At 38.1% G+C, this 26,947-nt stretch overlaps 1 protein-coding gene across 1 annotated transcript in view; it reads right to left on the bottom strand.

Moving 5' to 3' along the window:
- Nucleotides 1-26,947, bottom strand: part of LOC124775645 (piwi-like protein Siwi) — a 299,921-nt gene that overhangs the window by 9,528 nt on the left and 263,446 nt on the right. Inside the window, exon 13 of the mRNA XM_047250510.1 lies at nt 24,859-25,006. Coding sequence (XP_047106466.1) covers nt 24,859-25,006 — 148 coding nt within the window. The remainder of the gene's footprint in view (nt 1-24,858; nt 25,007-26,947) is intronic.

Here is a 26,947-nt window from a genome sequence, read left to right as displayed (position 1 = left end):
ATCTATATTCTAAGATAAGTTGTAGGGTTAGTATCGCCTCACATGTTCCAACATTTCTATGGAATCCAAACTGATCTTCCCCAAGGTCAGTTCCTACCAGTTTTTCCATTTGTTTGTAAAGAATTCGTGTCAGTAGTTTGCACCCGTGACTTATTAAATTGATAGTTCAGTAATTTTCACACCTGTCAACACCTGCTTTTTTGGGATTAGAATTATTATTTTCTTCTTGAAGTCTGAGGATATATCACCTGCCTCATACATCTTGCTCACTAGGAGGTAGATTTTGTCGGGGCTGGCTCTCTCAAGACTACCGTATTTACTCGAATCTAAGCCGCACTCGAATCTAAGCCGCACCTGAAAAATGAGACTCGAAATCAAGGAAAAAAAATTTTCCGAATCTAAGCCGCACCTGAAGTTTGAGACTCGAAGCAGAGAGAAAAGTTTTAGGCCACACCTCCAAATCGAAACAAAGTTGGTCCATTGTAATATGAGACAAAATTTACGTTGAATAAATGACGATACAGCTACAGTAGTTTGGTTGTCGTAAGCTTAGCAGTTAAGCTTAACCAGGTAGTCATTGCTATGCGTCAGGCACTACGTCCGTATTTATACGGGTACCCTTCCTTTTCAACGTGCTTCGTCTGGTTTGAATTGATTGCTTATTTTTCTTTCATCTGATAAGTGCCGTTCTCTTTGTTATACGTGTTAACGTCACTCTAAGCTGAAATGCATTACTGTACTGTGTCACGCATTGTTCGTCACATTCTGATAATGAGTGTTTACGGCCTGTCGCCGCTCGAGGCATGGGTTGCTTTTGTGCGAGCTACCGCCGCTTACGATTTAAAAAAAAGAAGAGAGAGGAATCGTCTCATTAGTGAAACAATGGCAAGAGACTGCTGTTTGTTGTTACTTACACTGTTGCTTACTTTGATAATGATCAACAAGAACCAAATAATAGGCTGCGTATGATGGAAAATGTTCAGAACGAGAGTTTAGCGAAAACTTTTCTCCGTTTGAAAATCTTTGCAGACGCCTCTTTAGTAATTATATTCTGCTCAGAAATTAGAGTCACCTTAGATTTAAAAATCTAATTCCCGTCCTTCAATTCTGACTGTATCACTATTAGGCATAAGAATAATACGAATATAAACATGACATGATATGTATATTCTTCCGCGTTTGCTGTTGTCGCACTCTAGTTTCGTAGTTTATTGGGCAGAAAGGATTTAAGTGAGAAAGCAGCAAACAGGAAAGAATACATGGCAAAATGTTTATATTCGTATTATTCTTATGGTGAAGAGAATACTGCGTGTGATTCACAATTCATAAAAGTTCCTATTAGCAACCATCTCTTCTCACAGGTAGGAAAAAATTCAGAACGTAGAGTTGGCCATGTTGACAAACATCCCAAACGGTCTTGCCAGTCGGATTTTCGTAGTACATTGAAATTCTGCTACATTCGAAAATGAACAATACGGAATTTGTATTTACTTCGTTGGATAATGTATGAAAATGAAGTGGTTGAAACTCGGGGCGGAGAAAAAAGCTCGTCTTCCATCTTTTTTTTTAATTTTTTTACTGATGCAGAGGTTTTGGCGCCAGTATTTATCTTTGTGCCTGCAAAGCATGCCAGTGTAGTGCAACATATATTCGACAGCAGAAGTTAGTTGTGGCGGCACCTACCAACATTTTTCAGAACTTCCGCTTACTTTGCGCTCGATTCTAAGCCGCAGGTGGTTTTTTTGGTTGCAAAAACCAGAAAAAAAGTGCGGCTTCGATTCGAGTAAATAAGGTATCAGTAGTTCTAATGGAATATTTTCTACTCCCAGAGCCTTCTACATCTACATGACATCTACATGACTACTCTGCAATTCACATTTAAGTGCTTGGCAGAGGGTTCATCGAACCACAATCATACTATCTCTCTACCATTCCACTCCCGAACAGCGCGCAGGAAAAACGAACACCTAAACCTTTCTGTTCGAGCTCTGATTTCTCTTATTTTATTTTGATGATCATTCCTACCTATGTAGGTTGGGCTCAACAAAATATTTTCACATTCGGAAGAGAAAGTTGGTGACTGAAATTTCGTAAATAGATCTTGCCGCGACGAAAAACATCTTTGCTTTAATGACTTCCATCCCAACTCATGTATCATATCTGCCACACTCTCTCCCCTATTACGTGATAATACAAAACGAGCTGCCCTTTTTTGCACCCTTTCAATGTCCTCCGTCAATCCTACCTGGTAAGGATTCCACACCGCACAGCAATATTCTAACAGAGGACGAACGAGTGTAGTGTAAGCTGTCTCTTGTTTCGACTTAGGTCTTTCAGTGCTCTGTCAAACTCTTCACGCAGTATCATATTTCCCATTTCATGTTCATCTACATCCTCTTCCATTTCCATAATACTGCCTTCTAGTACATCGCCCTTGTACAGACCCTCTATATACTCCTTCCAGCTTTCTGTTTTCCCTTCATTGCTTAGAACTGGTTTTCCACCTGAGCTCTTGATATTCATGCAAGTGGTTCTCTTTTCTCCAAAGGTCTCCTTTAATTTACCCTGAGGCAGCATCTATCTCACCCCTTGTGATATATGCCTCTACATACTTACATTTGTCCTCTAGCCATCCCCGTATAGCCATCTTGCACTTCCTGTCAATCTCATTTTTGAGATGTTTGCATTCCTTTTTGCTGGCTTCATTTACTACATTTTTATATTTTGTTCTTTCATCAATTAAATTCAATATCTCTTATGTTACCCCAGGATTTCTACTAGCCCTCATCTTTTTACCTATTTGATCCTCTGCTGCCTTCACTATTTCATCTCTTAAAGCTACCCATTCTTCTTCTACTGTATTTCTTTCCTCTGTTCTTGTTAATCGTTCCCTAATGCTCTCCCTGAAACTATCTACAACCTCTGGTTCTTTCAGTTTATCCAGGTTCCATCTCCTTAAATTCCCATCTTTTTTCAGTTTCTTCAGTTTTAATCTACAGTTCATAACCACTTCATTGTGGTCAGAGTCCACATCTGCCCCTGGAAACGTCTTACAGTTTAAAACTTGGTTCCTAAATCTCTGTCTTACCATTATCTAATATTATCTGAAACCTTCCAGTGTCTCCAGGCCTCTTCCATGTGCACAACCTTCTTTCACGATTCTTGAATCAAGTGTTAGCAATAAGTAAGTTATGCTCTGCTCAAAATTCTACCAGGCAGCTTCCTCTTTCATTCCTTGCCCCCATTCCATATTCACCTACTATTCCTTTTGCTACTATCGAATTCCAGTCCCCCATGACTATTAAATTTTCATCTTCCTTCTCTATCTGAATAGTTTCTGTATCGCTGAGGCATGCAAGGCCCCCCCCCCCCCCCCCCCCCCCATCAATGGCAAGTTCCATGGTTCATGGTGCAAGTTTATGTGTTATTAATGACTGGGATGTGACACAGTTTATTAAGCTTTCATTGGTCAACAGAATACCATAGCTGATAATGACTAAGTATTCAACTTTCTACGGAAGGCCACTCCAGTGCCAGAAAAAAATAATGTGCATGGGCAAGGCCAAAATTTGAATCCTAATGCAAATAGTAGCATGTTACCATCAGTATGTTATGTTCTGGTTTGAGAACAAAAGACTGTTACCCACAGCAACTGAGTTGCCTTTTTGTACAACAACATAGGATCATCAACCTGCCTTGGAAATTTGTTCCCTATAAGTTTTAATAAATCATGCCAATAGACGAATCGCACATCTTTTGATAATCTAAATAGTTCTTTTGCAATACATACGATTTCACAAATTTGATGCGCTGTCTCTGTAATGAGACTGGAAACTTTATGGTTAGTAATTCCTTATTAGCTTCCAACTACTAGAATAGTCTATATGTTACATTATTACTCTACTACACACCAATAATTGGCAAGTGAAATTAAATCAAGCAGAAGATTTATCAAAAACCATTACAAGTTAAACACATTTTTCAATAGCAACCATTGCACCCCAAAGGAAAAAATGAAAGAAAGTAAAAAAGCAGCTATCGTCGAAAATTTTAGATATTGAGCTATTGTAATTTTTACATTCAGCTATTTTAAAAATTTTAATAATCTGGAGGGAAAACATTCTAGTTCTAAATCTAAATGAGTTATGGCAGGTTGAATACTGGTGGTGGAAAATAGGTGTTTTGAGATAATGTGTCTTGATGTTTCACTTTATTACCACTATTTAATTTGACATATTTAAGAAACACGAAACAGCATAAAAAAACAAAGATGATGTGACTTACCAAACGAAAGCGCTGGCATGTTGATAGACACACAAACAAACACAAACATACACACAAAATTCAAGCTTTCGCAACCAACCGTTTCTTCATCAGGAAAGAGGGAAGGAGAGGGAAAGACGAAAGGATATGGGTTTCAAGGGAGAGGGTAAGGAGTCATTCCAATCCCGGGAGCGGAAAGACTTACCTTATGGGGAAAAAAGGACAGGTATACACTCGCACACACACACACACACACACACACACACACACACACACACACACACACACACACACACCCATCCGCACATACACAGACAGACATTTTTCTGGCATGTTTGCGGAGGGAATGTAAATAAAACTTAATGGGGTCATCGTGGGGATGTTGTGAGTGTGACATGGTATTAGAAGGTGGAAAGTGTAACATGAGGCTGAAATGAAAATGAAAACAAAAATATATGGGGAGAGATAAAGGTGTACTAGAAAGCAACTGGAGATCTGGTGTGAAAAAAGTAAAAAAAGTGTTGGTTAAAGCTGAGCTATATTGATCCTGTGGTGAACTTGAGTTGGTAAACAACGATGTGCACAAAGGTTAGGTGGTTGTGTTGCCGTCAAAACACGTTAAAGGATGGAGAAATTTGGGAAAATTTCGAAAAAACTGCGTGTAAATGTATTAAAAGGAGTGGTTTTGTGGTGGCAGATTATGAAAGTGAGGCTAACAATTGTCTGACGAAGAAATAATGACGTTAAAACCTGTGGGAAGTGGCTAAAAATGATCAGTGAAGTGGGAAAAACGAAAATGGAAATAAATTGAAAGTTATTATAACTAGCCGAAATGGTTGTTTAATAGGTGAAAGGAACTGCTTGTGAACTGGAAAAGGTGGATTTTATAGCAGCGGTAGTGATGAAAGCGGAAAAAAAAATTTTTTTGGTTATGGTTTGGTAGTGGGTTATGTATTAATGAGTATATATAGGCGGGATAAAATTGTATGGCAGATTATGGTAAAAAGGAGAAGGTGAATACAAAGTGAAACTACTTGCAAAAACAGAAAGAGAAAGTAAGATGACAGAAAAGATTTCAAAATGCAACAGTGACAATAGCAAACGTAATTGTTGGGTTCAAATTAATGATATGAATATAATAGAGGGAAACATTCCACATGGGAAAAATATATCTAAAAACAAAGATGATGTGACTTACCAAACGAAAGCGCTGGCATGTTGACAGACACACAAACAAACACAAACATACACACAAAATTCAAGCTTTCGCAACCAACCGTTTCTTCATCAGGAAAGAGGGAAGGAGAGGGAAAGACGAAAGGATGTGGTTTTTAAGGGAGAGGGTAAGGAGTCATTCCAATCCCGGGAGCGGAAAGACTTACCTTAGGGGGAAAAAAGGACAGGTATACACTCACACACACACACATATCCATCCGCACAAAACACAGACACAAGCAGACATTTGGGCTTACAGGTTTTACACTGGGGGCGGTTACAAGGGTAGGAGCCAGTGGGTAGAGAAGATGGTTTGGGGATTTCATAGGGATGAACCAAGAGGTTACGAAGGTTAGATGGATGGCGGAAAGACACTCTTGGTGGAGTGGGGAGGAATTCATGAAGGATGGATCTCATTTCAGGGCAGGATTTGAGGAAGTCGTATCCCTGCTGGTGGGCCACATTCAGAGTCTGATCCAGACCTGGAAAGTATCCTGTCACAAATGGGGCACTTTTGGGGTTCTTCTGTGGGAGGTTCTGGGTTTGAGAGGATGAGGAAGTGGCTCTGGTTATTTGCTTCTCTACCAGGTCGGGAGGGTAGTTGGGGGATGCGAAAGCTGTTTTCAGGTTGTTGGTGTAATGGTTCAGGGATTCAGGACTGGAGCAGATTCATTTGCCACGAAGACCTAAGCTGTAGGGAAGGGACCGTTTGATGTGGAATGGGTGGCAGCTGTCATAATGGAGGTACTGTTGCTTGTTGTTGGGTTTGATGTGGACGGATGTGTGAAGCTGGCCATTGGACAGATAGAGGTCAACGTCGAGGAAAGGTCCTTTGGCAAGCAGTAAAGACTGTTTTTAAGTTAACATTACATGTGACATGGTTACCCATTACAGACCTATAACACATTATAGTGTACAAAATTTAAAACCGAATACATTAGCCCCAAAGTGAGAAAAATTAGTGTGTGCTGCACAGCTTTCTTTTTGACAAAATATGGTTATTTTTAATGTGTTACGGCATCTTTTAGATTAAATTTTGTTTCTGAAGCCATTAATGGGATTCACAAAATCCCCCAAGGTAGGTTACTGATATCCCATCTTTTATGGTGTCCAAAGGATTTAATTTTCTATTTCTAAAATAACTGTGTCTGAAAGGGCTCAAGAGCATTCACAACTGATTGAAGGGGTTCAAGGTCATTCTATACAGCATTTTTCTCTCTTCTTTTTTGGTTCTGGAGTATCTGGCTGGTAAGGATCTTCCTTGTGATCCTCACTGTCACTGACTCGAGGTTTTGGTTCAAGTTATGATTCTACTTCGGGACACAAAATGTCTTTTTAGTCCTCTTTGCAACAAAGCCTGATGTTTTCAAAAAGATAATCCTTTCGTTGTTTCATCATCCCTGCTGGAATTTCTGTTTCAAAGGAGTGTTCACTATTTTTGTCCAGTTTGTTTGTGGTGGTGCATATTGATTTAGCTTCAGTATCTTTTGCTTTGCCATGGCATCACCACTCTGCAAGCACTGTGTATGCCTACTTTGCACTTAGTGACACCACTATTGAATGCACCTTTGGCACCAACACTACATCTAGCACAGCTTCTTCAGTTACAGGTGTAACAAATGATTCAGCTTACTGATATGATGGGGGAATTCTTTCAAATGCAGACGGCAGCCAGTGAGACTCACAATCAGGAACAGAGGACTAAGAGGACTGGGCTGAGTACTTAGCCCAGTGTGAAGTGCATCTATCTGAACACCAAATACCAGGTAAATTAAACAATCTTTTTTCTTATCAACAGCTAGTGTGCAAGTGGATAGTGTTCCCTACTTTATCGCCAGAACTTTTAACTTATGAAGATTTTATCCAGCCTTTGAATAGATACTATGATGAGAAAGTCCACGTGGCAGCTGCCAGGTTAAATTTTTCAGACTAAAGAAGCTGCCACCTTCCAGCCATTTATCATCAGCAATGAGGATGTAATACTTGGTTCCTTGGAACATAATGGTTACCAACATGCATCATAACAAATGGAGTTTTTTTGGGGGGAGCATATAATGTGTAGGGAGTGTAGTTATAAATATTCTTAGATTTTAGATTTAGGCAGAGGAGGAGAGAGTGAATTACACGCTCTCCTGCATTTTTTAAGATTTCTGATTGGTAACTAGTGATGCCAGTGGTTAGGCATATAAGAAAATGTAAATTACTGGAATGCATTTCTGAGATAGAGTAAATACTCATGAGGATTGTGTTATAATTACTCTGTTCTTGTTGTGATCAGTTATGGTGGAGAACTTAGAAGTGTTTCTCAGGAATTAAGTGCTACGTTTGCTTGCTTTTAAAACTCTGACATGATACAAAAGATGACTTTATATTGCCTAAAGTATCAAAGAGATGGATTCTTACACTCTGGTGTAAGTGGAATATTCATGTGGGTAGTGAACTGTTGGTCTAAGTAAGGATTTTTATCAGATTAATGGTATTTATCGCTGAGTGATGAATGATTTATTCAGTGTAGTGAGCTGGGGATTTCTTTTGTATTCATACAGTGTATCTATGATGATGTTTGTTTTGTTGTATATAGTGTGGGAGTAGTACAGCAAAAGGCATTTTATGGTGGAATGATTGTGGTCACAGCTGTGGTAACAGCAGCTTTGTTTTTGAAAGTAGCAACTGCAGGGGAAAGAAGATTCCTTATAAGGTTTACGGAGAAATGAGTCAAGCATTGCTTTACCCTTAATTCAGATATTAGAAAAATTTGAAAAGTCATTAGGCCACAATATTGGCACTAAATTTGAATTTTAGCAGCAGGAGTATAATATTAAATTGATTGACTGATTGGATCCCTGCAGTATAGGTTTTATGGTGTACACAACTGGCCTAATCCACAGTACTTGTGCTGCGTGTATTAACATCAAACAATGGAAAATCCAGAATGGAATGTAACAATATTAGAGAAGGAAAGTTGCTATTGAACATACTGCGGAGATGCTGAGTTTTGAAAGGCACAACAAAAAGATTCACACAATTATATCTTTCAACCATTAAGGCCTTTGTCAGCAATACACACACACAAACACACACACACACACACACACACACACACACACACACACACACACACACTCATGCAAACGCAACTAGCATACACTTCTGCAGTCTCAGACAACTGAAACCACACTGCAAGCAGCAGCACCAGTGGAGGTCCGCCACCACCACCTTGCTATCCCTCCCCCTCCCCACCCCAGCCTCCTCCTCACCCCCACCCAGTCGCCACTCCCATCACTGCTGCTCGCAGTGTGGTTTCAGTTGCCTGAGACTGCAGATGTGTGTGCAAGTTGTGTTTGTGTGAGTGTGTGTGTGCATGTGTGTGTATATCTGTTGCTGACAAAGGCCTTAATGGCCGATAGCTATAATTCTGTGAATCTTTTTGTTGTGCCTATCGCGACTCAGCATCTCCACTATATGGTGAGTGTGTTAACATGTTATACATGCCAAGACCACAGACGCAGCCTTGTGTTGATGCACCAAGCATATCGTGAACACATACAAAAGTCATTGCAAAATAGCCTACTTCTTACCCCTCTGCTTCCGCTGAGAGCACACAAGCAGGACACATACTGGTCCCAGCGAGACAGGTATGCCTTCTTACCTCTTCCCAGCCATCATGCTGCATGATGTCACAGGCCACATCCCCTGCTCGCATGTCGCAAAGGCCACATGACCCCCATGTTTATCAAAGTGTGCAGCAACTAGCTGTATTCTGCCCCCACGCCACTAACTGCAACCATTGTCAGAGCTATAATGTCACACTTATTTCGCATTCTTGCTCCACAACATTAACTTGCAGCACTTACTATTCAACAGATCACAGTGTGACATATAACACCTACTATCAAACTCCCCACTCAGATGGAGCACATACCTTTAATATATGCTATAAGCCTTTTCTTCTACTCCTCAAGATAACTCTGCATGACAACTGCTCAGTAGATATCCACACTGTACGGGATGGTAACCAGTCAAGGAATATTTTAGGGAATTAGTTTAAGAAATTTATTTCAAAGGCCCCGTGGAATCTTTACAAGTTTTCTCCCAGAGTAATTCACGCCGTGTCTATGTGACACAAGTTGCTTGCCTTTCAAAACCAAGGCAGTTCTGTCCAGTTAAAGCTGCTGACAGGAGACGCCCTGAGCCCTCTGCTGCCACTGCTAGCGAATTTACGCCATTGATTTTAGCCAATAGCGTGCACAGGATACCAATGACACTTGTGAACGCCAGAGCGTCCTGTGGAGCAGAACACACTTGCTTCGCTCTCTTGTGATCCAGACCTCGAGCAGAACAGACATATTTTTGGAAGGCCTTTCACGACCAGCCACCACCGTTAGTTAACATGAACCACTTCCCCTTCCGTTGCCCATTTTAATTTATTATTCAACCTCCTAGACTGGCCTAAACCTGCTAACTTCTGACCCTAGGCACACCCTTTGTACTCCGTATATTGAAATATATCCTGTTCATTGTACTTAATTTCCTGTTTTGTCATTTAACGGCAGCCCTGGATGCCCACTATCAAATCCTGACCGCTTGACCTCCTGCACACTGCCGCCACGAGGCATATTTAACAGCCTTCTTCCCCCTTCCCTGCCAAGCTATACATTAACATCGGTTGCAGAAGTCGCTCGTAAACTTCCCCTAACTTTACAATGCTCTCTAGTTGAGGTACTGGCATTTGAAAATGCACAGATCAGTTTAGATCATGCTGTTTCACATAAAACTGACTTACACCATCCAAAGACCCAGTTCACTGTAATGCCTCTGATTTCTGTTTCCTCCCTCTTGGTCATATTTCTATTATGGATGACTAAGGGCTTTGCAACTTTCCATGGGACGTTCTTCCTGAACCTCATCCCAACGGTACCTATCGTGAATAGAGGTTGCATGGATGTTGAATATGCAATCTAAAACATGTCCTTAGCACATAAGGCATTATCAGGACCCTACACGTGTCTAATTTCATAGTTGCTTTTGCTATTATATCATTTGATGTCACTCAACTGTCCTATGTTGTGGAGAGTCAACACAAGTGAAATGAGTGTTCCTGAGCCATGGTGTAAACAGAATTTTGCATGAAGGCAAATTTAATTTCTGAAGATCACTGCATTAACTATGATGTTTTATGTGCCTACTGGAATTATGCCTATTAATTTAATGTAGCCCTGCAGGAATACTAGAATTGTAAATGCGAGAAACTTTAAGAAAAAGTATAATACAGATTTTTGTATTAATTTAGTAAAACAATTTTGCACTGACTCAAGTTTTTGTTACCAGTATACTATGAGATTTTCAACGTGGGGCAAATGATGAAGAAGCTTTTATATCGGGATGGTACTTCTCCGATTTCCAAACATGCATGTGCCTCAACTATTTTAGGATTTATCTGTGCCTTGCACTATGGGACAAAAGTTTTTGTTCACCTGTCATAACTATGGATTTGTGGTTAAAACAGGGATTTGAAATATTCTGTCACATCCTCATGGGACAAAAGTTTTGTTCACCTATCATAACTATGGATTTGTGGTTAAAACGGGGATTTGAAATATTCTGTCACATCCTCATTCTGATAGTAAAACACATGAAGACTAAGCACTTCTGTTGTGAATTTGACTGGATGTTCCCACAGACTGGTGCTGCTGAGTATCCCAACAACAGTGACATGCCTTTACCTAAGAGGGTTTATTGGAATAAGCCTCATTCCTTCAGCTGCCTGTGTAGCTATCAGTTCGCATTAGTTTACAGTAAAATGTGTGCATCTAGCAGTGTGTATACCTGATCAGCTTCATAGCATGTTATCTCCTAATGGGACAGAAGAAGGAGATTGGAAACAAAAACATACTGGCATTGTAGTTCTGTATCAGGAAGGCTATTGAAGTAGAACAGCAGCAGCAAAAGTTGGTGTAGCCCAATCTACAAAGCTGTATACATTGCAGTGGTTCAAGCAAACTTGTGCCAGTGTGAGTATTTCAAGACCTGGAAGACCAAGAGTAACATCACATTTGAAGATCAGTTCATATGTGTACAGAGTAAACAACAGAGGACTCATAATGCGGCTGAAATTTGTGAGAAAATTAATACTATGAGAGCAGCTCCAATCTTTGTATCAACAGTGAGCCATCTTTGTGAAGAAGGTCTAAAGGGCTGCATAGTGGCTAAAAAACCTCCACTACTCAAACAAAATAAGATGGAAAGATTGCAAGTAGCACAGCATCATAAGAATTGGAGCATGCAGCAATGGTCCAAGGTACTATTCAAATTTTTTTGGAAGCCTATACTGAATGCTTGTTCATCGACCTTGTGGTGAACGTACGAACAGTCGGTGTGAGATGCCAACAGCAAAGCATGGTGGAGGTCAGTTATGGTATTGGCATGTTTTGTGGGTAATCTAGTATCACAGAAGGAAGGGAACCACATGGGATTGATTAGGCAATCTTCATGGACAATTTTGAAAACAATTTTTGGAAAATAATCCCCTCTCTCCTCAGCTTGACTGTGTGGAAGAAGTACTGTGTTTATGAACAGGCAGTACCAGACAACTTAAAAGATTCTTCAACCAACTAAATTTTAAACACAACAGTATACAATTCACAATGGAGTTTGGGGTAATTGTGTAAATTATTTAGTTCAGTGATCATATTTGTACTTTCATAATTTGTAGGAAATCTACCACCACAAATATTGTAATATCTGCCAATTCTCAACACCCAGCAACCCATGAACATGCTGCTTTTCATTGAATGATACAGTGCACTATATCAATTGCCCTGAGTGAAGACAACTTCCAAATTGAATTAAATATGATCAGACAAGTAACATCAAACAATGACTAGCCTCCTACATTGGTGGAACCAATAATTCACAAAAAACAGAAACAATAGGTGTGTTCTCATCTTTACCCCATTCTTGAGCTACCATCTCAAGAATGCAATAAATGGTGCAAAATTCTATACTTCCTGTCTCACTGGATGTAGCCAGAAAGCTTAAATCCCGGAATGTGAAAACATCGTTTTATGTGTACCACACTGCTGGATGTTTTCTGCTCAATGGGAAGACAGCACTCAAACTTTGGAAAGAAACAATAGGTGTGTTCTCATCTTTACCCCATTCTTGAGCTACCATCTCAAGAATGCAATAAATGGTGCAAAATTCTATACTTCCTGTCTCACTGGATGTAGCCAGAAAGCTTAAATCCCGGAATGTGAAAACATCGTTTTATGTGTACCACACTGCTGGATGTTTTCTGCTCAATGGGAAGACAGCACTCAAACTTTGGAAAAGCATGGAATATATAAAATTACTTCTAATTATGGCAAATTCTATATAGGTCAGCCTGGCAGGGCAATATGCACTCACTTGAAGGAACACCATTGAAGTTGGAAACTTGGAAAAGTAGACTCTAATTTTGCACACCTCCTGCTTAAAGGAGGCCACAGTTACAAGGTGTCCCATGAAGTATTACATTACATCCATAGAGGAAGGAAGATGAATTGCCTTTAAATAATGGACATTAATAATCAAATGTCCATTTGCTCAAGCTTAGTACTAAACGACCAGACACAGTTCCTTCTCATCATTCCTAACTGTAGATACTTCTCATAATCCATCCAGGGTATGTTGTAAATTACCCCTCTTACTCACATGCCACATTTTTTTCCTTTATTTCAGTTACTATCATTTCAATTTCCCAGTTAAAAATTTTTTGTACAATTACAGCTGCCCCTCTTACTTGCTTGATCGCACTGGTATAAACGTTTCACTATCCATCCTGGATTTTCCATTGTTTGATTAGTATATATATATATATATATATATATATATATATATATATATATATGTTTGTAATTTAGGACCTGTTAATGACAATGTCATTTTGTTCAGCCCCTCCTTTGGAAAATGTTACCAAAGTTTAGTATTCAATTTATTTTCTTCTCAGAGCTACTGTTTCAATTTGTTGTTTAGTTCATTAGTTAATGTGTCACTTATTTTATTTTAGTTAAATAATCTTACATCACATTTTCACTGAAATAAATCCTCTCAATTTATTTCTAAATCCAACATTAACAATTTTCCTATTTGGAAATTGAAATACTCTGAATGTGCACTAGTTTAAAAGCTTTCACCCTGCTAAAATTTCACTGCTCTACATATTTATCTCCGTACCTGATGATGACGTAACAGCTGAAAACTGGTTTGTGAAATAAAAACTATGGTTTGTCTCATAACATACCTAATCTAAATCATTTGATTCAGGTACAAGAGGCACCAAAATTGCAGTAGAATTTCACCATGAACACAGAACACCTGATGTTAACAGAATGCATCATCACAATAATAATACAATTTTTGTTATATATACATACAATAAAATCTGTATACTTAATTACCCCTTGCTCAAATTATCATTTCATCCTCTATGAATTCTTCTATTGAAAAGTAGCATTACTCCCACAGAACTGTTGTACACTAGTTTTTAAATTTCTGGCTCCATATTAAATATATTTAGCCCATTAACTTGTTACATATTGTCATCCTTATATACTGTGGAGTCTGTGCATTTCAACTGGTGTGTGGGCATCATAAAATTGTTTTTTTTTTTTTTTTTTTTTTTTTTTTTTTTTTTTTTTTTTTTTTTTTTTTTTTTACAGCCGTATTTTTCCCGAGGACATGCAGCTTTACTGTATGATTAAATTATGATGGCGTCCTCTTGGGTAAAATATTCCGGAGGTAAAATAGTCCCCCATTTGGATCTCCGGGCGGGGACTACTCAGGAGGACGTCGTTATCAGGAGAAAGAAAACTGGTGTTCTACAGATCGGAGCGTGGAATATCAGATCCCTTAATCGGGCAGGTAGGTTAGAAAATTTAAAAAGGGAAATGGATAGGTTAAAGTTAGATATAGTGGGAATTAGTGAAGTTTGGTGGCAGGAGGAACAAGACATTTGGTCTGGTGATTACAGGGTTATAAATACAAAATCAAATAGGGGTAATACAGGAGTAGGTTTAATAATGAATAAAAAAATAGGAGTGCGGGTTAGCTACTACAAACAGCATAGTGAACGCATTATTGTGGCCAAGATAGACACAAAGCCCATGCCTACTACAGTAGTACAAGTTTATATGCCAACTAGCTCTGCAGATGATGAAGAAATAGATGAAATGTATGACGAGATAAAAGAAATTATTCAGGTAGTGAAGGGAGACGAAAATTTAACAGTCATGGGTGACTGGAATTCGTCAGAAGGAAAGGGAGAGTAGGAAACATAGTAGGTGAATACGGATTGGGGGGAAGAAATGAAAGAGGAAGCCGCCTTCTAGAATTTTGCACAGAGCATAACTTAATCATAACTAACACTTGGTTCAAGAATCATAAAAGAAGGTTGTATACCTGGAAGAATCCTGAAGATACTAAAAGGTATCAGATAGATTATATAATGGTAAGACAGAGATTTAGGAACCAGGTTTTAAATTGTAAGACATTTCCAGGGGCAGATGTGGATTCTGACCACAATCTATTGGTTATGAACTGCAGATTGAAACTGAAGAAACTGCAAAAAGATGGGAATTTAAGGAGATGGGGCCTGGATAAACTGAAAGAACCAGAGGTTGTAGAGAGTTTCAGGGAGAGCATAAGGGAACAATTGACAGGAATGGGGGAAAGAAATACAGTAGAAGAAGAATGGGTAGCTCTGAGGGAAGCTCTGAGGGATGAAGTAGTGAAGGCAGCAGACGATCAATTAGTAAAACGACGAGGGCTAATAGAAATCATTGGGTAACAGAAGAAATATTGAATTTAATTGATGAAAGGAGAAAATATAAAAATGCAGTAAATGAAGCAGGCAAAAAGGAATACAAACGTCTCAAATATGAGATCGACAGGAAGTGCAAAATGGCTAAGCAGGGATGGCTACAGGACAAATGTAAGGATGTAGAGGCTTGTATCACTAGGGGTAAGATAGATACTGCCTACAGGAAAATTAAAGAGACCTTTGGAGAGAAGAGAACCACTTGTATGAATATCAAGAGCTCAGATGGCAACCCAGTTCTAAGCAAAGGAGGGAAGGCAGAAAGGTGGAAGGAGTATAGGAGTATATAGAGGATTTATACAAGGGCGATCTACTTGAGGACAATATTATGGAAATGGAAGAGGATGTAGATGAAGACCAAATGGGAGATAAGATACTGCGTGAAGAGTTTGACAGAGCACTGAAAGACCTGAGTCAAAACAAGGCCCCGGGAGTAGACAACATTCCATTAGAACTACTGATGACCTTGGGAGAGCCAGTCATGACAAAACTCTACCATCTGGTGAGCAAGATGTATGAGACAGGCGAAATACCCTCAGACTTCAAGAAGAATGTAATAATTCCAATCCCAAAGAAAGCAGGTTTTGACAGATGTGAAAATTATCGAACCATCAGTTTAATAAGTCACAGCTGCAATATACTAACGCGAATTCTTTACAGACGAATGGAAAAACTGGTAGAAGCGGACCTCGGGGAAGATCAGTTTGGATTCCGTAGAAATGTTGGAACACGTGAGGCAATACTAACCTTACGACTTATCTAAGAAGAAAGATTAAGAAAAGGCAAACCTACATTTCTAGCATTTGTAGACTTAGAGAAAGCTTTTGACAATGTTAACTGGAATACTCTCTTTCAAATTCTGAAGGTGGCAGGGGTAAAATACAGGGAGCAAAAGGCTATTTACAATTTGTACAGCAACCAGATGGCAGTTATAAGAGTCGAGGGGCATGAAAGGGCAGCAGTGGTTGCGAAAGGAGTGAGACAGGGTTGTAGCCTCTCCCCGATGTTGTTCAATCTGTATATTGAGCAAGCAATAAAGGAAACAAAAGAAAAATTTGGAGTAGGTATTAAAATTCATGGAGAAGAAGTAAAAATTTTGAGGTTTGCCGATGACATTGTAATTCTGTCAGAGACAGCAAAGGACTTGGAAGAGCTGTTGAACGGAATGGACAGTGTCTTGAAAGGAGGATATAAGATGAACATCAACAAAAGCAAAACGAGGATAATGGAATGTAGTCAAATTAAATCGGGTGATGCTGAGGGAATTAGATTAGGAAACGAGACACTTAAAGTAGTAAAGGAGTTTTGCTATTTAGGGAGTAAAATAACTGATGATGGTCGAAGTAGAGAGGATATAAAATGTAGACTGGCAATGGCAAGGAAATCGTTTCTGAAGAAGAGAAATTTGTTAACACTGAGTATAGATTTAAGTGTCAGGAAGTCGTTTCTGAAAGTATTTGTATGGAGTGTAGCCATGTATGGAAGTGAAACATGGACGATAACTAGTTTGGACAAGAAGAGAATAGAAGCTTTCGAAATGTGGTGCTACAGAAGAATGCTGAAGATAAGGTGGGTAGATGATGTAACTAATGAGGAGGTATTGAATAGGATTGGGGAGAAGAGGAGTTTGTGGCACAACTTGACTAGAAGAAGGGATCGGTTGGTAGGACAAGTTTTGAGGCATCAAGGAATCACAAATTTAGCATTGGAGGGCAGCACGGAGGGCAAAAATCGTAGAGGGAGACCAAGAGATGAATACACTAAGCAGATTCAGAAGGATGTAGGTTGCAGTAAGTACTGGGAGATGAATAAGCTTGCACAGGATAGAGTAGCATGGAGAGCTGCATCAAACCAGTCTCAGGACTGAAGACCACAACAACAACAACATGTTATAAGTGTGGTTAAAATAATTCTCCTCAAATAATTTTTGTCCGCTGTGTAGGAAGACTATAATTTCATCACTGTATATGGGGGGGAACCGAAAGAATTTGTAGTTTCTGAAATAATGGACGACAAGACTGTCTGCTTTGCAGTACACGTGTATCAGACAATTCCCTTTTGCAGTTTCAGCATTCAAGATATACTACTTGAACTTCCACAGAAAATTATTCCCTATGTAGTAGCACATTCAAAATAACTATATAAGCAATTTTTCATGTACTCAAGCCAGTGGAATTTGCTAGTATTTGCATTGCAAATGCAAAACTGCATAGTTTATTTGATAGGAAGTCAATATGTGTATTCCAGCTTTCTTGTGCACATTTATTCCTAGGAATTTGATCGTGTCAATTCCTTCCATAAGTTGATATGTTGTATTTTAAGTTCAATACACATTGAATATTTGGTTTCAAAAAGAACGGTACGGGTTTTTGCAATGTTCAGTATCAACCCATTTAACTGGAACCTGTTTGTTCAGGTATCCAGTGTGCTTATGAAGGAGCTCAAAATTTTTTCTGCATCATATTCTTCAATTAAAACAGAAGTATCATCTGCAAGCAGAAATGATGGGGAATTTATATTTATAGGTAAGATAGGAACAGGGCTGGTTCCAAAATGGAGCCTTGAGGTACTCCTTGTAATACTTTACTCCATTTAGAATAATTATTCACTGCACCTGAAGTGACAGTAACCCTATGTTTTCTGTTGTGTAAATATGATGTGTGACAGTTTGCACCATCTAATTTGTAGACAAGCAAGTCATGGCTCACGGAGTTGAATGCTTTTGTGAGATCACAGAAGAGAAGATACCTGCAACTTTACACCTCTGATACAATGATTTGCATATCTTTCTAATGCAGTTATTCACTACGTCCAGAGTGTTTTCCCTGGTTGAAATGCAAATTGGTTACTTATAATATTTTTTACAATAAAATTTTTGATCTGGTTTGCAAGTACTTTCTCTGACACTTTTGAGAGGACTGGAAGAACAGAAATAGGGCAATAGTTTCCCAAATCTTCTCTCAACCCTTTCTTGCACAGAGGTCTGACTTTGGCATACTTCAAAACATAAGGAAAGCATCCCTGTACAAAAGATTTGTTGAATATTTTAGCTAGGAGAGGCTTCTTATGTCACACGCTGTTTTAATTGCTTTAGTGGGTATCCCATCCCACCCAGCAGTGTTTTTATTTTGTAATGACAATATAACAATTTCCATATCCTTTCTGTGACTTTTTTAAAATCTGTAAGAGACTCAGCTTCTTGGTGGAGTCCAAAGGGATTTACTTTACTCTGATACTCTGCTACATCAAGATCTGACTTCGCCGCATTTATTAAGGATTCATTTACAATCCTATCATCTACTCTAATCCTAGATATTTCATTACTATTAACTAACACCTGACTCTGATTTGACAACAGACCACATTGCTTTTGTCTTACTATTATGTTGTACAATGAACTTCTTTTTGCATTTGTTTGGCTGTCTTCACAACTTTTTTAAATACAGCTTTACAAGTAAAGCACCTGTTTTTATTATATTTCAGTTCATTTTGGAGTTGCCTCTTTCTGGCAATAGAAATTTTTATGCCATGAGTTATCCATATAAGTTTGTTAGTGGTTTTGTTACATGTGGTTCTAAGTCAAAAAGTTTCATTACATATTTCAAGAAAGATACTTAAAAATTGTTAAAATTACTATTACTCTATTAATCGAAATACGGCAGTTGTAAGGCCATTCAACCTCTCATAACTTATATCTAAAAGTAACTGAATTTTTTTCATTAAAGTTCCTTTTCACATGGCTTTCAATGCATGAAATTTCTGTCTTAATTTGTGGTAGTTCAATGAAAAATGCAGAGTGGTCAGAGATTCCTAATTCTATGCAAAATTTATAAACATCTTGAAATACATAATTTGTTAGAATATTATCATTACATGTGTGCACTTTTTTACTCAACAGTTATTACCATCTTTTCCTTTTTATGTACTTAGATCTTCAAACAGGCAGTGAAATTTTACCAGAGAAGCTTCAATTGCAGCTTTCTATGGTACTCTATAAATAGAAAATACTATGACATTTAGGTCCCTCAATTTGAACAGCAGCTTCCAATATACACCCTTCATTTTTCTTATTTTATATCAGCAGCCTCCATGTGATTTCTCTTGTCTGCAAAAGATGTTGGCTTCTTCAAAATTTTCAATTGTTTTACAAATTTTAACATTGTCAGATGCTAGCCAATGTTTCCTGGTACAAATAACTCTGATATTTCTAGATTCAGACAGAATGATTTGTAATTTGACCATTTATATTCAAATGCATTACGTAGGGACATTCATTCCTATTTATGGTCTCAAGCATACTCTTTCTTGGTCTTGCCATTTTTCTAACCAAACTGTTTCTCATCCCCATCAGTTCTTATAAGTTTCTCCCATTTTTCAGAATTTTATATGTATCAGTGAAAGTTTCACTAAGGATTTTGGAACCTGACCGATTTAAATAAAGATCGTTTTTGCCCAAACATTTATTGCTTAAGAACTTATTCAGATTTACGAACGCAGCTTCTAGATTGTTACAGTTTTCATTTAAATCATGGTTTATTGTCTCTTTATATCGATCACTGACTGATCTTCTGTACATAATACACTCACCATGATTCTAGGTGTTTTGTAGAGGTTACTGGTAGATTGAATTAAATTGCTTGTTTCATTTACAATTTCCTCTTCAGTGTTGTTTATAAGAGAATTTGTGCCTTACTGGTCATGGGTTTGTTCTGCACCAGGACAATAAACCCAAATATGCTTCTATATCATGCACAAGTTATGTCAATAGAAAAGAGAAATGTGAGGAACTGAAGAATATGATTTGGCCATGTCAGTCAGCTGATTTAAATTCCATTTAACTCTTATGGGAAGAAGTTGACAGGGAGGTCAGAAAACTGAAGTTATCTAATGTTGAAGATCTATGGAATAATTTACACATGTGTTGGACTGCAGTACAGTGGAACATCACATAGCGAGCCTAATTCATTCCAAAATCTTACTTGTAGTGCGAAACACTCATTAAGTGAAACAATTTATCCCATATAAATTAATGTGGAATAAGATATACACTCCATGCAGAAAAAGTACTAAAAGCTCTATCTTACTGTTGCCATTTATTCAAAGAAAATTATACACATATTATTATGTACTTTATTATTTGTGATACATAAATAATTCTTTTTTACTAGGAAGCTAGCTATAGTCATTTGTTTCTGCTGACACTTCAACACTTGACAAAAATGCAACACAGCATTATCATCAAATAAATTTGTAGTGAGCATAGCCACTGCTTTATTGGGGTGATGATTTTTAGTGCATGATGCAACCGATTCCCACACTTTCTGCTGCCTCTGTGTTGGAGCTGGCTGCTTGACTGCTTCTCACAACGCTGTGGATGTCAGTTTTTCTCTTAAACTTCTCGAACCACACACAGCTCAACTTAAACACTTCATCAACCACTGATGACCCTGGTGTCTCCTTAGTGAGGTCAGTGAAAATCATTCTCACCTTCTCACAAATCATGTTCTCATTGCATTTCATTTACCCATGTAAGGAGCAACATTTCAACATTGTCCAGAATATGAAACAGTTGTTTAGCTAGTCTTGTCACTCCCTTTTCAGCATCTACCTCCTTAATCTTGTCCTTGTTCTTGAGAACAGTACAAAAAGTTGATGTAGACCAATTGTATGTGCATGCTAAATCAGCAAGGCTCACCCACGTTCATGTTTTTCAATGATTTTACATTTCATTTCGATGGTCATTTCGTTTCTCTTGTGGTTATCTTCTTGTGGTTTTATCTTCAGGGACACATACACAAAAGAATGTTGTGTGAACATAAGTTTAGAAAAAATGTACAATCACCTGACTGTATTACATGCACTGGAATAGATTGAGAGTACCGAATTTTAACCCTCCCATCCTTTTTAAAACTCACTTTGGATGCCCACAATCCTGGAAACCCCTCCAGACACCATTTTAACCTGTAAACTACTCACTGCTTGTAGGAGGCATCAAGCAGCAGAAAGTGTCCTTCTTGAGATTTAGGAAAACACATTCACAAACAATTTAGCCACATAAATTCAGGACTCTAAAGTGAATAGTGATCTCCGTGGAGGTGGGTTGTGGAAAGAGATGGAGATAGGGGGACCAATAGCAGGGTATGTATGGGGAAAGATGCTGTGGGGGTGTGCAAGGATGTGGCAGGTACAGAAAGATGGGCCTAGACACAGCACTGGGAGGCTGTGCTGGGCAGTGATAGAGGGGAGGGTGCACGGTAGAGGAAGCAGAGAAGGGAAAAGGAACTAAGTAAGGTTAAGTGGGATGGCAGAAAACTTGTGTGAAACAGGTGTGGGAGCAGGGAAGGGCACAGAGACAGGTGTAGGACAAGGACTTGTGATGGTCGATTGGGGGGTTATGGGAACAAAGGATATGTTGCAGGAAGAATTCCCACCTACTCATGTCTTAAAAGCTGGTGCTGGTGGGAAGATTCTAAGGAGTAGAAGCTCTTAGTAAGTCAAGCAGACCCTATTGGATGTAATGCTTGGCAACTGGATAGTCCAGCTAACTCTTGGCCACAGTCTGGTAGTGGACATTCATGTATACAGATTGTTTTTAGTGGTCATGCCTGAATAGGATTCTGTACAGTAGCTGCAACTATGTTGGTAAACCAAGTGGCTGCTTCCACAAATGGCCACGCCATTTATGGGGTAAGTTAGCTTTTACTATAGGACTTCATTCTACACTAATGTGAGGCTCATTTGCAGTTACCTGAGGCTGCATGTCAAATTTATTTTCCACGTTACTGAGAAAACTGTTGAAGAAAGTGCTAAGGCTATTTCATCTCTTGCTTGATGCCACTTCCAAACTCTAATTTCTGTTCTACTTTCTTAGGGTGGGTGGGCACGGTCATATAGATGAGCCTGAAGGGCAGCAACCTCTACCCCTTAGCCCATTCCATTCCAATATTTTACTGTCATCACTACTGCATACCTTATGAAACCAATTAGCACTGTGATGTACTGCTCCAAATAAGTTAGAGGGAGAAGAGGAAAGGGAGAGGGTAATGCAAAAGCGACAGTCACGCAGCAGCTTGAGTGCTTCTTGCATACAATAAATTACAATAATACGATAAAAATATAGTGATACCTTATTGAATAAGCATGAGGAGCTGGATTATACAAAATTAGATGTAAACTTGAAATTATTTCAAAGTTCAAAATTTCTTGGTTTTTCAATATTTTTATTAAAAATAATAATTTGTGAAGTGAAATCCTTTACTTTAGGCAAAGCTAATTGAATGCATAATTGCTAATAATGTACGTCACATCACATCACAGACATGCTGAACTGTTTTTAGTTTCATTTAACCATGTTTCAATAAAGAACTCTTGGGCATTCATCTGTATTTACTATAGTTCAATTCTTTTATCTTGGCAGCTCACGCATGCCCGCCCAGACGCGGGAGATTGCTGCGTTGCTAGTTGCACGCGACGCACGTGCCAAGAGAAGCAGCGCCATAGTAAAGCATAGTTCACAAGCTTACGTTCAGGGGGGAGCGTGCAGTTCATGAAGTAAAGCCACCACGGCCGCATTAACCCTTTCGCTGCTACAAAGATGTGCTCCCTGCATTCCGCGCTGCGCGTGATTTTGTCACTGCACTGCTCGTCTGTGCGGACACATGGTGTTCCAACTGCTTTGACACTCTTATCATTCGATTCCACAAAAACTATTTGGCCCAAAAATTTGATTTTTACACATCTTCTTGACTGATACCTTCCCTCCATAAATGACTTAATTTTGTTCCGATGTTCAATACAGTTATTATGCAGCATTAAATATAGTAAACCACTGCACGAAATTTTGAAGATTTTGCAGAGGTAAAAGTCCATAGAGTATACTTTCCGTATGGTCGATTTTAGTTTCCACAATGTTGAGAATGAAATGTGGACAAGATACCTAAATTTCATATAAAATTTACTGTATAACAATACCTCATTTAATTTAAGTACCACATAGGTGTCGTATGTGTCGTAATGATTGAAGTGCTTTAAAATAAAGCCAAACGCGCCTGGTGTAAATAAAACTTTTATTACAGTCGCGAAAGACGGAATATTTCTCAATATTACATACAACACCTATGTGGTACTTAAATTAAATGAGATATTGATATACAGTAAATTTTATATGAAATTTAGGTATCTTGTCCACATTTCATTCTCAACATTGTGGCAACTAAAATCGACCATAAGGAAAGTATACGCTATGGAGTTTTACCTCTGCAATCTCTTCAAAATTTTTTGCAATGGTTTACTACATTTAATGCTGCACCATAACTGCGTTGAACATTGAAACAAAATTAAGTCATTTGTGGGGGGAAGGTATCAGTCAAGAAGATGTGTAAAAATCAAATTTTTGTGCCAAATAGTTTTTGTGATATCGAATGATAAGTGTGTCAAAGCAGTGGGAACACCGTGTGTCTGCACAGGTGAGCAGCGCAGTGATGACAAAATTGCGCACAGCGCGGAATGCAGGGATCACGTGTCTGCAGCAGCGAAAGGGTTAATGAAGAGACAAAGCACTAGAAATTTAAAAAAAATTGCATTCAAACAAATAAAATTCATGAAGTAAGACATTTCGATATTGTTTTTAAATAAAGAAAATATTAAGCACTGCACAAGGTTTGAACTCATAACCTTTCACTCAGCAGCCCAACACCTTGACCGTTACACTAACGCAGCTCGTCTCACAGTGTAACTTCATGAGGGTCTCACAATGTAACTTCATGAGGACTCTAACACGTGACGCAAAATACTGACAAACACTGTTGGTATGACTATGAATTACTCACACTTTGTCGAAGTACAATAGGAAGTAAACAATCACCGCTTTTCTTTATTGCGAAAAAGCGGTTCGTGGGACTGATACAAACACCTTTCCTTGCTATCGCCTGAATTAGGAGTCTTATTACATGTTTGGTTTAATTAATTAATAGAATATGAAGCAGTTGGTATAAAGAATGCTTTTTCCAAACTTTCTATAAAAGAAAGTCTGCTATCAAGACATTGCTTTTGTTCTATTACTTTATTTATGACTGAACGTTTCTAAAACTGAAGACACTCGTCCGTGCTCTGCACTGCAGACAAGATCTGGCAACGTCGTTCTCTGTTCATTGGCTGACTGTGTTTTGTGACGTCAGATGCGCAGAACAAACCTAAACTCGGCCGCCAACATAGATGACGCGCACTTTAGTAATATGAATTTACAATACTCCTCTCGGTTGCCATTATGTAGTATTCACCTTCTAAGTCATTTAACTTCATTTTCAGGTACAATATTCAAATGATTGTTCAGATATTTATCAACCATGGATAGAGACAGATGGTTTAATGAGTCACTAGTAGTAGTTCTACTGATTCAGAAACACACATATATGTCAAACACAAAACACAAACCTCTCTTCATTCCCCCTCAACCCTTCTGCCAGAAGAAGGAACCATTGTCTCCAAATGCTTGCATAAACATAACCTTTTTTTATAATACTTACACTCCAGTTGAAGTACATGTGAGTCAATTTGTATGTAAGACGCTGTATTTTATCCGGATCCAAGCCAAGGTGGTCATAAATAATATTGTAAGATGTTGGACTCACTGTCCCTTGGCGCACTGATTGTGATACAAGAAAGAAGTCATATCTGCAAAGCGAAGAACAACTGGATATTCAAAGACTGAACTTTGCAACATTGTTTAGCACATGGATAAGATAATTTTAATACACTCTGCTAAAAGTAATGAATATTTAATACTGAGAAGTTAATACAACAGAAAGCACTAAACTGTTATTATACTGTTATAATTATTTATCACAACAATTAATGCTTCCCACAGTCAAAATATAACTTTATATGCAGATTTATAACAGAGGGCATGCTATCTTCATCAACTCTCATACAGTATTCCTTAAGCCTCAGCTGTCATCTAGATTTCATTTTACTGTACAACTTTACTTTTACTTATGGCCTCAGAAGTACCATTTTCCTTTTGTTTACAATGTTCTCTATCAGTCTATTCAAAATTTATACTTTCACAATATCGATTCAATAATGTTTACAAACACTACATTAAGGTCAACTGTCTTGAGTCCTGGGCTCTTTAATTTTGATCAGAATTGTAAGAAGAAAAAACAAGTTCTGAAGCTAGCAAAAGCCATTATTTGTAGCACTGTACACAGACATTACTTACGTGAATATAGAACTGTGCTGCGTGTTTTAAGTCTTTTCTGTTGTTCTTTCATAATGGTAAAGTTACAGAAAGAGATGGGAAGGCTCTTTCAGTAGTCTTCTCTTTGGACAGAACAAAGAGTAAAAAATGCTCTAAAGAGTTTAAGTTAATCAAAGAACAGATGTAGCTGCACGAAGTTAGGAGTAAAACTAAATATAGTGAACAAAATAGTGAAAATTTGGAAACTGTTAATTGAACAGCTGAGTGGTAGATTATAAGAACTTTTAAGCAGTACTAAGAACCTAAGGACATATTTAATTTGATGAAACTACTTTTCTTCAGTATTCTAAATAAGACACTTGCCAATAAGTGCAAAATTTGCCACAGAGGGGAACACAGGGAAACTTATCACAAAAGAATTTTAAGCATCAATGCTGATGGCTCTGAAAAATTAAGTTGCATGTGAGTTGTTAATTGAAGATACCATATTGTTTAAAATGTGCAAAAAATTGACTTCTAACTACAGTACCAACCACAAAGCATAAATTATTTCAGGTCTTTCTGGAAACAGTTGCGTAGCCCTGGTGCAAAAATGTTTTAGACTCTCAACAACCATTACAAAGAGAAAACATTAAAATCTCGAAACCAAGATAATACCTTGGCAGTGGTGACAAAGAAAGTTCAATGAAGTACTAATAGATTTAGAGAAAATGGGAATATAGTCATGTTAGAGAAAATGGGAATATAGTCATAAGTACAATGTGTAATTACACAATATATTACCTGTGGATATAAGCAAGGGCAAAATACACAATATGGGTACATAAAGGTCACAACAATATGATAAGTCCATGCATAATCCAGCTTAAGACAGGTGAAACAAGGTGATGTTCAGCTCTAAGGTAAAGTGATATGTCAAGTACCCAACATATCTATAGCTCATGGTCTTCTTGTGGTGACACTTGAACACCAAAACAGCCAGTAAGCTAGCTATGGTATTTAATTACACACTTTTAAAAAATATTATTTTTGAAGCCTAACAAAGAAACTGCAGTCTCGCAGATGATGCTGTGTTTTTATGTTTGCCAGCATGTTCTCTATATCTGGCAAAATAAAAGATCACCTGTTTTGACCTACATATAATAACACAGAATTTGGCAATCATCTGCGAGACTCAAAGCACAAAATTCTTCACAACTACAAAATTCTTCACTATGTTGCTGAAGGCAAATAGTTAAGATAGTCTGGAAAATTTAAAATATATATTCATAAGAAGTGACACAGTATAACGTTCTTAATGGCCTCTTAGATTTTACAGAAACCTTCCTTAAAATATTTCATAGTACACTGCAACTAATTTCTTTGGCTTTAGCTCCTTTTGTTAGGCTTCACAGACAATAATCTTTAAAAATGCA

Source organism: Schistocerca piceifrons, chromosome 1 (genome assembly GCF_021461385.2).
Source record: "Schistocerca piceifrons isolate TAMUIC-IGC-003096 chromosome 1, iqSchPice1.1, whole genome shotgun sequence".
NCBI classification, from domain to species: Eukaryota; Metazoa; Arthropoda; class Insecta; order Orthoptera; family Acrididae; genus Schistocerca; species Schistocerca piceifrons.
Note: the sequence above shows the minus strand (reverse complement) of the source record. Positions and strands in the feature narration are given on the sequence as shown.